The sequence below is a fragment of the Panthera uncia genome, unplaced genomic scaffold (genome assembly GCF_023721935.1).
Source record: "Panthera uncia isolate 11264 unplaced genomic scaffold, Puncia_PCG_1.0 HiC_scaffold_74, whole genome shotgun sequence".
Taxonomy (NCBI): domain Eukaryota; kingdom Metazoa; phylum Chordata; class Mammalia; order Carnivora; family Felidae; genus Panthera; species Panthera uncia.
The window spans coordinates 1-15,787 of NW_026059913.1; the positions used below are offsets into that span (position 1 = coordinate 1).

At 59.5% G+C, this 15,787-nt stretch overlaps 1 protein-coding gene across 1 annotated transcript; it reads left to right on the forward strand.

The window, feature by feature from the left end:
- Positions 1-1,023: 1,023 nt before the first annotated feature.
- On the forward strand, positions 1,024-15,463 carry LOC125918392 (transmembrane protease serine 3-like; the record flags this gene model as incomplete). Its single annotated transcript, XM_049624392.1, has 9 exons — positions 1,024-1,146; positions 2,097-2,222; positions 3,417-3,460; positions 4,142-4,307; positions 5,052-5,221; positions 7,053-7,148; positions 9,756-9,898; positions 10,507-10,659; positions 13,931-15,463. Coding segments are annotated over 9 exons (1,039 nt in total), but the record flags the coding sequence as incomplete, so codon positions are not given.
- Between the last annotated feature and the right edge of the window lie 324 nt (positions 15,464-15,787).

Here is a 15,787-nt window from a genome sequence, read left to right on the forward strand (position 1 = left end):
CACACATGCACACACATACGCACACTACACACCCATATGCACACACACACATACATACACTGCACACTCCACACACATGTGCACACACATATACACGCACACACATGCACACACACATACACACACACACACCTCACACAGGCACACACCCCTCCCCACACACATGCACACACACCACACACAGCATACACGTACACTCAGCACACACCCCACATACACATACATACACACATGCACGCTCACAGCACATGCACATACACCACACATTCCACACACCACACACCAACGTGCACACGCACCATATCACACATACACCACATCAGGCACATCACACACACACGAAGTCACATACGCTCACATATACTCACACAGCACACTACAGCACACACATGTATACACTCAGACAACACGTAGCCTCATGCACACACACACACACATACACTCACACACACACATGCACACACACACACCGCTGCCCCCACCATCAGTGCAAAGGGCCGAAAGCCTCCACCAGCATTTCTGTTCCCCTCCACCGGCATTTCTGTTCCCTACGGAGTCCCTTTCTTGGACTCACGGAGTGGGGGGCATCCCTTCCCGGCTCCCCTGCTTCCCCCTCCTGGAGCGCCACCCCTTGCCCTGAACCGTACAGCCTCCCTCTGCTGTGCAGAAGGACCCAGAGACCCCTTCTCTTGAACCCCTGTCCGCCCGGCCAGGGCGAGAGAGTCCTGCCCACCCCAGCATGTGCCCCTCAGGGGACGTGCGGCCAAGGCCACGTTCCCCGGCTACCCCTCAACGTGGCCCGTTCCCTTCACTACGAACCCGTCCTTCCCTCCCTATCTGGTGCTACAATTCCAAGATGTACCTCTGTTCCCTTTCTGTTTTCTCTCCCTACTTCCCTCCGAAATCCCTTCTTTGCCCTTCTCTGCTCGGCTGTGTCCCGTGTCAGCTGTCTGTGATGACAGAAGTAGGGGGGGGCTGTTGAGCCGGATCACCTGGGTTTGAACCCCCGTGTCCTCCCCCCAGTTCCCTGACTCGGGCCTCGAAAATCTGGAGAACAGTAGCGGCCGCTCTCAAAGGGTCGTGTGAGACTCCAGCGGCCTCGGAGCGCGTAGGAGCGAGCCTGGCTCCCAGCGAGGTCCTGGGGCGGTGGGGGGGGAGGGGGTGGGCTGTGGTCTGCTGGCTCCCACCTCCTGCAGGCTGCGCAGTTTATGGGGTTCCCCCGGGGCCCGCTTGCGTCTCCCGCCCTGCCGTGGCCAGCCCGCCCTCATCAGGCTCTTGTCTCGTCTCGGAGTCCGGTGCCCAGCGCCTGCCCTGGTAGCGGTCGTGCGAACCCCAGGCAGGGCTGGCAGGGGCGTTGCCCTCAACACCCACGCCCCACGGAACTCCGTATTGCACACATCCTGCCGCCCCCCGCGGCACGTCCGCGACCGGACGCACCCCTGTCTGACACCCTGGCGTGTCAGGGAGTGAAGCGAGCCAGCGCCCAGCCACGAGAAAGGGGAGCCTGCGTTCGTTCGCTGCCCTCACCCCACAACTTGATTTTTTAAAATCATGCCTTCTTCACCGCTGCCCCCCAGAAGACCCGTTTCCCGACACGTGAAACATTTGCTTGCCCCTGGGGCCCCGTGAGCCTTTTCCTTTCGTGTTCGTCTGTCTCCGGGGGGGGACCCACGCCGGCTCGGGCTTTCGTCCCCCCAACCTTTTGCTTCTGGGTGCTCGGCACCCCTGCTCCGGGGCCCACCTGCAAAGACTCTGCTGAGTTCTGCGTGCCGCTCTCTCTCGGGCTTGCTTCAGGCCATGCCAAGGGCAGGTCAGCAGCTGCATCTAGGGGGCCACCTGGCTACATGAGGACGTGGTCCTCCGTGCCATGTGCCTGGAGCCTGCAGGGGGCGCGGGGGCCGTGGGGTGGGGGCCAGAAGAGTGCACGGTCCCAGACTCTGGAAGGTCTCCCCTTCCAGCCAGCAAAGGAAGCTGTTGATGGTTTGTGATGGGAAATGACACGGCCCAGCGTGAGACGTGTGGCATTCTGACCGGAGCGCTGGATTTGAAGCCGAGAGAATTCACGCGTGGGGTCTGCGTTCCCGATGTGCTTGCAGCTACGTGAGTTCAGACGCCCTCAGGGTGGACTTAGTGGAAGAGCGGCTGCAGGGGGACTTCGCTTCCATCAATCACCTGCTGCCGGACGACAAAGTGACGGCTCTCCACCACTCGGTGTACGTGAGGTAGGCGGCCAGGAGGCGCTGCTGTCTGCACGGGGTCGAGTCGCCTGCTGGCTTCGTCCAGCTGCGCGGCCCCACGAGGACCCAAGGAACGGGCAAGCGTTTCTCTGGATGCGAGGTGGGGGCTTGGCCACCGCGGCTAGACTGGGTGGACGCACGGGCTGGGGTGGAATACCCACCCGGAACCGGGCGAAGATGGCCCGGCAAGGGGAGGGCTACGGGGCCCTCTCTTCATAGGCGCCGGGTGTGCGTGCGGGACAGGACGGAGGGACAAGGAAACTAGAAAGAAAGAGAGTAAGACCCAGACGCGTGTCATCTGTCTGTAAAGTACTTAACGCTCCCCGTTTCTATTCTGTGTTTCCCCCAGCACTTCGTGGGGGAAGGTAAAATGAGATGCCCTTAAATGACAGGTACCCACGGCCCAGCGCGTCCCCGCCTGGTCCCCTGCCCCCACGGTCAGGCATCTCTATACGCTCTTCCGGGCACGTCGGACCCAATCCCAGGAGCGTGTTCTGTGCTCTGGGAAACACCGGCTGGTCAGCCTGTCATTGCATAATTCACAGTCCCCTCCCCCCCGGGGCCCACGTGCGATTCGTGGGGACAGCGCATCCCTTGTGTCCTAAAACCTCAGTCTGGTGACTCTCCCTTTTTCTTGCATGGTTGCATGAGCGAACTGGGGCTCGAAAGGCAGGGAAGGTCACGAAGGGACGCGGCTGGAGGTGTCCCGGCTCCCAGCCATGCCAGGGCGAGCCCGTGTCATTCCTGCAGCAATCACGGCTGTGTTCTGGGGAGGAGGGGGATCCAGGCTGCAAGGACTCTGTGCCAGGAGAGGCTGCCACGCGGTCCAAAGGGCCCTTGGTGTCCTCCCGGGGCCGGGGAAGAACACTGGGGTAAAAACCACCTGCACGTGACCCCAGTGCGCGTTTGTATAATACGGGTCCTCGGTATCTCCTGTCACCAGCTACACGAAGCTTAGAAATGCCCCGTGCCCTGTCGCATGCACAATCCTTCACGGTAGCCGAGTGTTTTGGGGTGAATGTGTGACCTCACACTTGTGTCGTAGACTAGCATTGCAGTCTGTATTCCAGAGCAGGGGAATAGAATTCCTTTTTCTTTTACCCCAAGATTAAGTCTACAGAAGCGCCCGTTTCACAGGCCTCTGGGTATTCACCGTAAACCTACTCTTTTCCTCCTCAGGGAGGAATGTGCCTCGGGTCACGTGGTTGCCTTGAAGTGCATGGGTAAGAGTTCTCCAACCACAGAGGTCGCTCACAGACTCCTGTCCCCCCTGCCCTGCTCCGGCTGCCCGGGGTCCCCTCTCCTAGGTGCCAGGTGGGAACACTTGGGCCCCACCTGACAGGAGGAGGAGGCCAGTGCTGGCCCCTGTCACCCGATGGGGGCGGGATGGTAGACAGCCCAGAGCATCTTCTCAGCAGCGGACGGACCATGGTCCACGAGGCCCTGTCTCTCCGTGGTGGCTCCAGGAGCCTGACTGACTAACCGCCGCTTTCTCCTCCCCACCCCCTTCCCGCCTCAAGGAAAAGCCTGCACTGGCCGTTCAGTGCCCCAGGCTCCTTGCTTCTGGCCTCGGGGAGGGTTCGCCCTATGGGGTGGGGTCTGGAGAAGTCAGCCTGTGCACGCTGCCCTGCATTACTGAGGGGAGCGCTGCAGAAGCCGGGCTCCCGTGCCCCCCCAGTGAGCCGTGGTCATACCGGGGTCACGGGCGTCACGGGGAGGGGTTCTTCCCACTGCAACCCCACATCTCCGGGATCTGCTCCCTCCTCTCCCCTCCCGGCTCTCTTTCTCAGCTGTGAGCTCTGTGAGGGCACAGGATGCCAGGGAGGGTGGGGTTCTGTGGCTGTGACACAGTCTCCCCAGAAAGTTCTGTGGGATCCACCCTGAACCCTGTTCTGTCTCTGCAGCCTGCGGTCTGAGAATGGGCTACAGCTCGCGCATCGTGGGTGGAAACGTGTCCTCGCTCGCGCAGTGGCCGTGGCAGGCCAGCCTCCAGTTCCAAGGCTACCACTTGTGTGGGGGCTCTGTCATCACGCCCGTGTGGGTGGTCACCGCTGCCCACTGCGTCCACGAGTGAGTGTGCCCCTGGCCTCCCGGGCGTGGGCCTCACTGCCCGCAGATCTCCGTCTAGACGGGGTAGATTTCAGGGCTCAGCAGCAGGTCCGGAAAAAGCAGGCAAACAGACCAGATAGTCACAAAGTAACGTCCAGCCGAGGGACCCCCCCCCCCTCACCGTGGACCCACCACCATTGTTGCCGCTGGCTGTGACTGGAGACTCTGAGCTCATTCTGAGGATTTCAGGCCTGCAGCTCTTACAGAGAAGGTAGAAGGCGTCAGAAGGAAGTTCTGGTGCAGGAAGAAACCCGCCAGCCTCCCTGTGGCACTTACAGTGACATGTGGCGGCCAAGAGGGCGGGAGGCAGGGCAGGCTGGCAGGGGGATTAGCTCGGGGGAAAAGCCACAGAGAGAGCCCCCAAACACTGGTTAATTCTCCGATGGCTTGTTTTGTTTTGTTTGTTTTGTGCCTCGCTCTGTTTTGGTTGCTGACGGAGAATGGGCCCTGACAGACCCCTCACAGCCTCAAAGGTCCAGAAGTCCCAGAGGCGCGGGCACCGAGGCCTGCCTCGGAAACTCCTGGGGCACACTTGCACTTGTGCGGGGCACGGGGGCGTGGTCAGAGGCCAAGCACGAGCTCGGGAGGTGCAGGGGGAGCCTCTGTCTCGGCCGCCCGCCTGGCACAGGGTCTCCGGACGTTTGAGGTCGGTGGGTTAGAGTATTTGGGGGTTTCTCGCTCCCCCTCTCTGACTTCTCATTGCAGCCTGTACATCCCCAAGTCGTGGACCATCCAGGTGGGCCTGGTTTCCCTGCTCGACAGTCCGGCCCCTTCCCACCTGGTGGAAAAGATCATCTACCATAGCAAGTACAAGCCCAAGAGGCTGGGCAATGACATTGCCCTCATGAAGCTGGCCGGGCCGCTCACCTTCAACGGTACGTCCGGGTCTCTCTGTTTTTCTGTTCCTCTTGTGCGCCCCAAGATTGTCTGTGATCGTCCGTTGAAGCATTTGTATGGCAGCCGCTTTGAAATCTTGCGGGATGATCCCGCTGGTGGGTTGATTCATTTTGCTGCTGGCCTCAGTTTATTATCTTTTCTCACTGGAGTTGTGACTTTCCCGGTTCTTGGTACAATGAGTCACCTTCAATTCATCCCGGACGCTGGGGTGTTGCGTTAGGAGACGCTGGGTCCCTAGCCATCTTCGGGTTTAGCAGGTGGTGACCCTGTTCAGGCTCACTGTGTGTGACGTTCCTATTTGTGGGCTGTGCTTCTGATGGTGTTGGATTTTAGAGACTATATGGCTCTACTTGGGTCAGCTCGGTTTGTCTGGTTCCACTGGGGCTCCCGCTGGTGCCACTTTTCTTCCTGCTGGTGGTACCTGGAGATGAAAGGGACTTCCCCAGGCCAGGCCACCTGGTGCCTCCAGGTGGCAGAAGGGGGTCTCTGGCCCGTGGGGACAAAGAGCTGTTCCCTGTCCTGGAGCTGCTTGTGGTGAGGTCCCCTGCCGGGGCCACTCCTCTGCCCGGTGTGTCAGTCGTGGACTTCCCAGGTCAGCCCGCAGTTGTAGCGTGATCGTCCCTGCCGCCATTTCTTAACTAGCAGGAAGATACTGGCACCTGCAGCTCCCAGAGGGACTCAGAAACATTCTCTCCCACCCAGAGGCTGAGCTCAGCAGGCCACGTTTCTCCACGGGGGACAGCAAGTCCTGACCTCCGGAAGTTACCAGAATACCAGAAAAGCCACCCAGGATAGAACTCTCAAACACTTTGCAGAGGCGAAGGAAGGATTAGGAGCCCACTGCTAAGTCAATCAAAGCCCCCTTCTCCCTCCCCAGCAGCTTGGGGCGCGGGCGGAGGTACAGTCAACGGGGCCCCTTATGCAGCGGGATCCCGGCACAAGGCCAGTGGCAGGTTTGACCTGGAAGAATCAGCAGCGAGTTCACAAGCCCAACTCGGGGCTCGAACTCATGAACCGTGGGATCACGACCTGAGCCCCAATCAGGAGTCAGACGTCCAACTGACGGAGCCCCCCCCCCACCCGGCACCCCCGCACCTGTACCTTGATAAAAGTTAACGAGCACCCTTATTATTTCTCTGCCTTCCCATCACCGTCCCGTGCAGAAAAACTCAGAGCGTGTCAGAATGTATCCACCTGACAGCCTCACGCAGCCATGACCCTGCCTCTGGCGGAGGGCTTATGTGACACGGCCGGCAGGGACAGGCAAGCTTCTTGCCTCCAGATGTGTCGGGAGGGACAGGAATACTAATGGAGGGATGTTTCCTAAGGCGACGTACCCATGGTCCAGACCAGGAGCGGGCAAGCCGGGGCCCTGGGACCAAATCTGGCCCTTTGCCTGTTTTTGCAAACGGAGTTTCCGTGGAACACGACCAGGTGCATTTGTGGCTGCTTTCACGCCCCTGTGGCAGACAGGAGCAGTTATGACAGAGACCACGGGGCCACAAAGCCTCAGGTATTTACTATGTGGCCCTTCACAGAAAATATGCCAGCCCCTGGTCCAGACTCACTCACAGTGCCACGGTTTAGGGGTGTTTAAAGGTTTACGGCTCTGGCCTTGGGGAAGTCCCTGCTCTGAGCCGGTAGCTTTCAACACGACCCAGGGCTTGACCTTCCTTTGGGAGCCGGTTTGAGCCCCTCGGAGAGGCAGACGTCCGAGAGATCGTTTTCTTGGACTAGTGTTTCAGTCAAGTTCAAGGCTGTTGTTTCTGCTTCAGTCGAGTTCAAGGTTGTTGTTTCCCCTTGGAACAGAGATGATCCAGCCAGTGTGTCTGCCCAACTCCGAGGAACAGTTCCCTGATGGAAAAATGTGCTGGACGTCAGGATGGGGGGCCACAGAGGATGGAGGTCAGTCATCTGAACTCGAGATTCTAAGTCCAGGGAGCCCAGAGCCGCGAGGCTGGGGTGGACGCCCACGGCCACACGCTCCTCCCGTGTCCCAGCGCAGTGTCCCCCCCCGCCCAGCACAGCCCCCCCGGAGGCTCACACGTCCCGGGCAGGGGGTGCGGGTCGACCACTGGACACACGATCTCCGCAGAGCACTTGTGGGTCAGAGTCATGGTTCCGTTTGTCTCGGGATGTGAAATTGCAGACTTTGTCAGGAGAGGAACAAATCGGAAAGGGGAACCGTGGCCACCCCTTGTCAGGGAGACCTTTACCGAATGACCAGGGGGGTCTCCTTCCTCCTCCTCCCCACCCTGCTAACTGAGCACACAAGGACCCCCTAGAGAACCCCTCCCGAGGTCTGTTCAGAAGACAGATGTTCGTAACTGGTGAGGACTTTGAAAGATGTGTTATTTCATTAAAGCAGACAAATGGAACCCTACCACTCTAATCCTAACAGAAGTAGTCATCTTAATAAGAACCGTGCATGCAGTCGGAACCCGCCCCATCCGTCCTCGGGGGGCACGCGTGTGCTCGCCACCCGTGGAGTTTTTCCGCCAATTGCTTTCTCTCTGGTAGGAAGAGCGTGGGTTTCTTGGGGCTGTTGCAGCAAAGGTCCATAAACAGGGGATCTTTAACAGCAGAGGCTCATTGTCTCTCGGCTCTGGAGCCGAAAGTCTGAGATCAAAGTGTCCCAGGGCCGGTTCCTTCCGGAGGATCTGGGGGTGAAGAACCTGTCCCCAGCCCCTCCTCCGGCTTCCGATGACTCCAGCCATCCTTGGCTTCCCATGACTTGTAGACACATCCCTCCAGTCTCTGTCCCAGCCTCACGTGCCCCCCTACCCTGTGTCTCAGATCTCTCCCCTTTCTCTATAAGTCTTTGGCTTAAAGCCCCCCCCCCCTTAAATCCAGGGCGATCTCATTTTGAGATTCTTACCTTAACTACATCAGCAAAGACCCTACTCCAAATAAGGGCACCTTCTAGGGTTGCGGGTGAGCGTGTTTTTTGGGGGGTGGGTGCAGCTCACCCCAACACAGGAAGTTCAGGATTTCCCTCTCGAGGCTTTTTAGTTGAGTCCGCTCCCTCCCGAATGTCCAAGGCACCCCAGGGCGTACCCAGATCTACCGCGTGCAGGGTCCCACCCGTGTGGCTGGCTGCTTCCTCTCGCCCATACTAGAAGCTTCTTCCGCACACACGCTGAGCTCCGTTTCACCACGTACCAGGTGCCGAGCCGGATGTCTCCGTGAGACACTGCCTGCTTCTCACAGCAGCCCCTCGGCGGGGAATTCTTTTTGTGGTCGTCTTGAGGGCCAGGGGACTGGGGCTGAGGGGGCGCCGAGCACCTTGCCTGGGCTCCCACGGCCAGGTGGCGGGAGGTCTGCCGCGTTCACGCTCCCCCCGCAGCCCTGTTCATGTCGTCCCTCGTGACTTGACGTGGCAGATTATATTCTGACTTCGCTGGATCCTGTGGGGCGAGTAGGGAGAGGAACCGTTCTCAGTCCAACCTGCGGCCAGTGGTCCCCATACAAGCGGCTGTGTGGGTGGATCGGGGAAGCCCGTGCAGAAAACAGGGTATAATTCACACTCAGAGAAACTCAGCATGTGGGTTGGAGGAGCACGCCCCCCACACCACCTGCTGATGCGTGCCAGAGACGTGGGAATAGAGATGTGTGCCTTGTTTTAAGCCTATAAAGCGTAAGGATAGCTGCTTTACAAACGGGTTAAGTTACAGGGTGTCGATCCCTTCGGGTCGGTGGTGGGGCTAATCCAGATGTACCATTTCCCTTTGCCGCAGCAGCAAGCCCACCCTTAGTGGCTTTAGACCCACGAAACGTGTTATCTGACAGTTCGAGAGGTCGGGAGTCCCAGATCCGTCTCCGTGGGCTGGAATCAGTGCGTCGGAAGGGCTGGTCCCTCCTGGAGGCTCTGAAGGAGAGTGCGTTTTCTGGCCTTTTCCAGGATCCGGGACCGCCTGCACTTTCTGGCTCGTGGCCCCTCCTCCACCCTCCCAGCCGCTGGCAGAGCCCCATCCAGTGTCCCTCCTGTCTGACCTCTGCTCCACACCATCGTGTCTTCCTCTCTGACCCTTTTAAGGACGCTCATGGTGACATTTGGAGGTCCCCCCAGGCCACCCAGGATCACGCCCCCATCTCAAGGCCCTTTTGCCATGGAGGGTGACACGAACACAGGCCCCCGGGGTGGGGACGCCGGCGTCTTTGGGAGGACACTTTTCTGCTGACCGCACCCGGGTTCTGCCCACAAACTGTGTGTGTGACCTTCATGGGCCTCAGTTTCCCTTCTGCAGCCCAGACAGCTCTGAGGACTGAACGGGCTGGTGTGGGTCGAGTGCTCAGCCCGAGGGGGGCCCTGGGGAGGTCCACGCCGGCTACTGCCGTCCCCCCTCCTCCTGATGCGCATCGACGGGGCCGCGGGGCCCACGCATCAGGGAGCTCGCCACAGCCACGAGCCATCCGTCCACCTCCAGGAGCCGCCTCCTCTGCCCCCGGAGTGTGGTGGCCTGCCCCTCACCCGTCCCGGTGCGTGCCCTCTGAATTCTTGCTCTGCCACAGGCGATGCGTCCCCGGTCCTCAACCACGCAGCCGTGCCTTTACTCTCCAACAAGATCTGCAACCACAGAGATGTGTACGGAGGCATCGTCTCCCCCTCCATGCTCTGCGCCGGCTACCTGAAGGGCGGTGTGGACAGCTGCCAGGTGGGGGCCCTTGGTCACCTCCGGGGGCCACAGCCGCGGGTGAGGCTCTGGAACGGTGACCCGGCCTGTGGGACAGGCCACCGCCAGCACTTCCCCGTGACTGAAAAGCAAATATACAGGGCGTGGGGAAGAAGTTTGCTCAAGATATCCCTCCCTTTCCTGGCTGCCGGCCCAGTGTACCCACCGCTCCCGCTCTGGCTGGGTGCTGGCAGTGGAAGGGGTCTCCAGGGCGCTCCTCGCCCCAGCCCTGGCTCTCAGGGTTTGGGGGGGGCGGGGGGCAGGGGCGGCAGGTGGGAACCCTGGATCTGAGCCTCACCCATGAGGTGAGACTCCATCACTGCCTGAGCCCAGCCCCCGCCAGGCAGACCCTCCCTCTGAGCTGCCTTGACCTTCACGGTTCGGCGCGTCCAGAATCTGGCGGGGAGACAGCGGGGGGAGACCGTCCTCGGGGGACCCAGGACCCCAGTGCTGGGAGTGCCAACAACCCCTCTTGGAGGCTGGGGGAGTAACGTGGAGCCGTCGTGGAACCGAGTTTGAGCTACAAAGGGGGGGATCGTGGTGCTGAGACAAGGGACACGCACGGCAGTGCCTCTCTCCTCGCCACGTAGGGAGACAGCGGGGGACCGCTGGTGTGTCAGGAGAGGAGGGTGTGGAAGTTGGTGGGAGCGACAAGCTTTGGCATCGGCTGTGCCGACGTGAACAAGCCCGGCGTCTACACGCGCATCACCTCCTTCCTGGACTGGATCCACGAGCAGTTGGAGGTGGGTGCAGCTCACTCTGGCCCCGTCACTGGCCTCCGGCATCCTCTTCTGCGGCCCCAGCGCTGCTGTGCGAGCCAGGGAGCGATCACTGGGTGGTCTGTTCAGCAAGCGGTGTTCCGTGGCCCCTGGCTGGTGGACAGGAGCATGGCTAGTCCCATAGGCAAGGCTCCATGAGGGGTGGGGACACACAGGGCGGCCGAGGCAGAAACGAGACGGACAACTTGCTCCACCAAGTGGGGAAAGGGGGACGGGTGGCCGAGGATGAGCCCCTGGGGATGGGGATGAATCCCGTGGGCACGTGTGCGTGGAGTGGAGTGTGGACCAGGTGCAGACAGGAGACGAGGGTGTGAATCTGCAGCCCCCCAGGGCCCCACTGAAGAGTTTGGAGCTTGCGGAGAGCCAGGGATGGGCTGGAGAGTCTCTGACCTCGGGGCGGAGGTGGGGGCGTCCCCGGACAGCTTTGCGCTTTGGGGCAGCCTCCCTGAAGGAGGAGGGGAACAGGTCGGTGAGGCCGGCTCGGCAGGACCAGGGCGCGCAGGAGAAGGGAGCACCGCAGGCGGACAGGAGGGAGGAGCAGGAGGGGGCGTCGGGGCCCGGCCACACGGGGGCGTCCGCACAGCCTTCTGCCTTGTGAGCCCTCAGCACGTATTTGCAGACTTGACCTCCAACTCCGAGCCGCACCACTCACGCCTTAGAATAGCTTCAAAGAACTTGAGATTTTCCTTTTGCTTTTAAAACGAAGGCCAAATTTACGTGACATAAAATTAACCATTTTCAAGTGGACAATCCAGTGGTCTCTGGGCTCTTCAGTGTTGTAAAGCCTGCACCTTGATTGCAGGGTCGGGAATGCCTTCACTCCCTGAACTGAACCTCACGAGTGGTCACCATCCCTCCCCTCCCCTCCCCTCCCTCCCCTCCCCTCCCCTCCCTCCCCTCCCCCAGTCTCTAGCGAGCAGTAATCTGCTTCCATCCCTAGATCAAAGAACTTTTAATTTTTTTTTTAAGTTTATTTATTTTTGACGGGGGGGGGGGGTGGAATGAGGGGCAGAGAGAGAGGGAGACCCAGAATCCCAAGCAGCTCCAGGCTCTGAGCTGTCAGCACAGAGCCCAACGCGGGGCTCGAACTCACGAACCATGAGATCATGACCTGAGCTGAAGTTGGACGCTCAACCGACTGAGCCACCAGGCGCCCCGATCAAAGACCTTTTAAAACGCTCCTTTTAATTTGAAACAACTGGCTAAGAAAAACATCAAAGACCTCATGTGCCTTGGATATTAATTTCCCCACTCTGCCTCCAGGAATTTTTTTTTTTTTTTTACTGTTTATTTATTTTTGAGAGAGAGAGAGAGAGAGCAGGGGAGAGGCAGAGAGAGAGGGAGAGAGAGGGAATCCCTAGCAGGCTCCACGCACAGCACAGAGCCCCACGCCGGGCTCGATCCATCGTGAGATCATGACCTGAGCCGAAACCAAGAGTCGGATGCTCACCCGATGGACCCCCTCCAGGCACCCCCCAGGGAAGTTTTGCTTTTCAAGGAGAAGCTGCATGAACTTGCCCCGTCCAGGCTGAGGCCTGCTGTGCATCCTCCACAGGGACGGATGCTCCCTACCCTCGGTGCCGGCTCATCGCGAGGCGATGCTGGGAGACGGGCCTTTCCTGGAAACGTCCACTGGCACTTGTCTTGTCAGCCGGCAGACCGGCCCGGTGCCCACTGCTGGGACATGTCACACTCTTAAGTGCAGAATCCAGCCCCCAACCATCAACCTCTTTGGAAGCAAGAGAAACGGATTTCTGCTTGCAAGAGTGGTCCCCTGGCCTCAGTGGCCTCGATGGCCGGTGACCGGACCCCAGGGTGCAGAGGGCCGTGTGGGTGTGGAGGGGTGGAGGGCGGGGAAGGGGCAGTCGCCCACAGAGCCACGGAGGTGCTCCCTCCACGCAGCTGCACTCGGGGACAGACGGTCCATGTGGCCCAGCTAGTAATCATGGAAGGTCAAGGTCGAAACGGGGGCAGGTCCAGGAAGTCCACTCCCCGTCTTCAAGCCAGGGAGGAGGGCTGGCTCCTGGGAGAACAAGATTCCCGAGTCTGGGAGCCTTCTTGCCGGGGTGCCGGGTGATGTCTTGCCCCGGTTCCCTCAGGGCCATCTTGGGTGGCAGGTCCTAGGACCATCCCCATATTACAGCGAAGGGACCTGGGTAAGGTCCCCGGAGCTAGTGACAGCAGAGTGGGACTCCAGTCCCCGCGCATGCTGCTGGGATCTCCACCGTGGGGGTACGCGGGACTCCCCCCGGCTGTTTGTGCACGTTGACGATCCCCAGGCCCCTTCTTCAGAGGCTCTGATCTGGTGATTTTGATGCACGGGGTCTTAAGGGAAAACATTTTGGGAAACACTGGTGCGGGCCACACGGCTCCCTGGGGGGGCATTAAAAGGAGCTCCCAGGGGAGCCTGGGTGGCTCGGTCGGTTGAGCGTCCGACTTCGGCTCAGGTCATGATCTCACGGTCCGTGAGTTCGAGCCCTGCGTCGGGCTCTGTGCTGACAGCTTGGAGCCTGGAGCCTGCTTGGGATTCTGGGTCTCCCTCTCTCTCTGACCCTCCCCCGTTCATGCTCTGTCTCTCTCTGTCTCAAAAATAAATAAACGTTAAAAAATAATTAAAAAAAAAAAAAGGAGCTCCCACCCTCCCTGGCCCCAGATGAGCAGGTGTATGGATGGTGGATGGACGGCTCCCTTGAGGCCAGAGGCGCCTCAGTCACCAGCTGCCTCGGGGCCACTGGGGGCTGGTATGTGACACGCCCTTTTGCAAGTGTCTTCAGGTGTCCTCGGGAGGGGGGAAGGTCCAGAAGAGGCTTCCTTTCCCAAGGCAAGTTTTCCAGAGGGTCTGCATCTTTGGTTGTTTCTTTGAACATGGCGCCCGGGCCTTCCGAGAGCCCACCCAGCACTGCCCACTGGCTCATGTTCTCTTTTATCCACTATGTTCTGTGCTTGGGGCGTAACACGTAACTGTTCTGACTCAAAGCAGGACTGCCAGGGCTGGGGGAGTCACGGGAAACTGAGGAGAGGACTCAGTCAGGGACGGACGATGCGGGGGCGCGTGCGGGTAGGAGAGCTGTCCCATGCGCGCCTGGGACCGCCTAGCAGGGGCCAACCTTGTGCCCATTGATGCCGGGGACGCACCCACACTTCACTCGTGGCAAAATGCAGGCGCCTACTCCATCTCGGCGCTGGAGGCCGGCCTGACGGGTAAAGAAGTTAACAGTTGTGTTTTCATTCCTAGAGGGACCTGAAAACCTGAAGAGAGGGGAACGGGCCGCCACCTTGAGTTCCCGCCTTGATGGAGACACCCCGTCCTTCCGCGGGTCCCCGGGTGGAAACTCGCGGCCTGAGCCAGCGCCTTGGGTACTCTTCCTTCTGGAGCCACCGCAGAGCCCCCAGAAGGAGCATCTTTCTGCCCCGGCACCTCCAGAACAGCTCCTAGCCCCTCTTCGAGCCACTGGGGTGTCGGGCTAAAATGGCCCTGAAGCTCCTTTGTGACGTGCCCTTCACTGAGCTCAGAAGCAGGAACGCCTTCGTGGTGCTACCTTGCCCCCCTCGTCCATTTGGTTTTCTCTGCCCTGGGGCATTCACCATGACTGACGAGACAGGCAGATCTCACCACAGGCCACGCCAGTGCCCAGTGGGGACATGCCAGCCCGGAGCCACAAGGGGGTGTCGTGATAAATGTCCCTGTCTGCACGTTTTTTATCCCTAGGCGCCGGAACCAAATCAGGTCTTTCTACTTCCAAGATCCCTTTTTGCCTGTGAGAACTTAACCCACAAGTGATTCGTTGTTAGGTTTCTTTCTAGTCTCTCTTTGTAGTATTTGGTGCTTGGTGTAGTATTTGTCCTTTACCTCCAAGGGACGTGTGCTCTCTTAACGCACCCGTCAATCAGAGCTCGTCTGAATGAATACCGACCACTCGTGTCAATTGGAATCATAATTTTAACTGGGGAGCCTGGATCACTTTGATCTCCTCTAGATACGTTGTGGGTTTTGCATTCTTCCGGTGGAACAGGTTTCCCGGCAGATGAGCGTTCTATCCAGAGACTCGGAAGCAGAGGGTGACGAGAGGTCACTGGAATAAGACAGGACCACCTAACCCCGCGTAGGGGGTGCCGAAGGCACAGCGGGCGGTCGGGCGTCATCAAGAGGCCGAAGGCTTCCCTGCGTCTCTGCCTGGTTACCCACACACCTTCTGTCACCCCCAGGCACACACATCACAGGAAGGGGTACTTGTAGGCAATTTCTGTCTGGAGGTACTTCATCACAGATGAAGGCGTCAGACGTGAATCTATTGCTTTGCCTTGAGGCATCGGTGGGAAAGATGGTGAGTTTCAGAGAGCAGGCAGGTGCCTGGGGAGGCAGAGGCCGCGGGGAGCCTCCCGGCACGTCCGAGACCCCGGGGGTGGGGGTGGGGGCTGCACAGGGAGAGAGGGAGAGCCCCGGCAGACTGGCCGCTTAGCAATCCCATCTGTGCCCCACCAGCCCTGCCTCACTACACAGATCTCCACGTGTCAGAAAGGGACAAGAGCGTTTTTATTTTAAGGGGTTTTGCCCAGGCCTCTCTGAAGGTTGAGGTACAGTAGCTCCTGCGTGGGGCGTCCGAGTTGTGAAGACAGGAGGGATGCTGTATGTGACCTCAGCTGGGAGCCCTTGACCGTGGGGCCGGCGCATTTGAATGGCTAGACATTGTGACTCCATCCTTCCTTAATTACTATCGAATAGTGTTGGGAAATATTTGCTGGCTCACAATCTTTCAGAAGGTCTTGAGTAATGCCAACGGCAGGCAATTAATCAGGGTGGACCATGTGCCTGGCACTGATCTACCCTACCGCATTTCCTGTGTGCTCCCTTTTATCGTTGCAACGACCCTACGAGACAGGAGTTATCGTTAGTCCCGTTCCGTAGATAAGGAAACTGAGGTGTGAGAGGAGTGAGTTTCCCAAGCCCACGTGTGGGGCCAGCGGGGCCTTGGGGGTTTCCACTAGGCACATGGTACCAGCACGAATTAAAGCAACGAACTCACCGCAAAACCACGCTCGGAGGCATCGGGGTCTAAAGAGACTTTGCTCTACCGGCTTCAACCCATCCGGG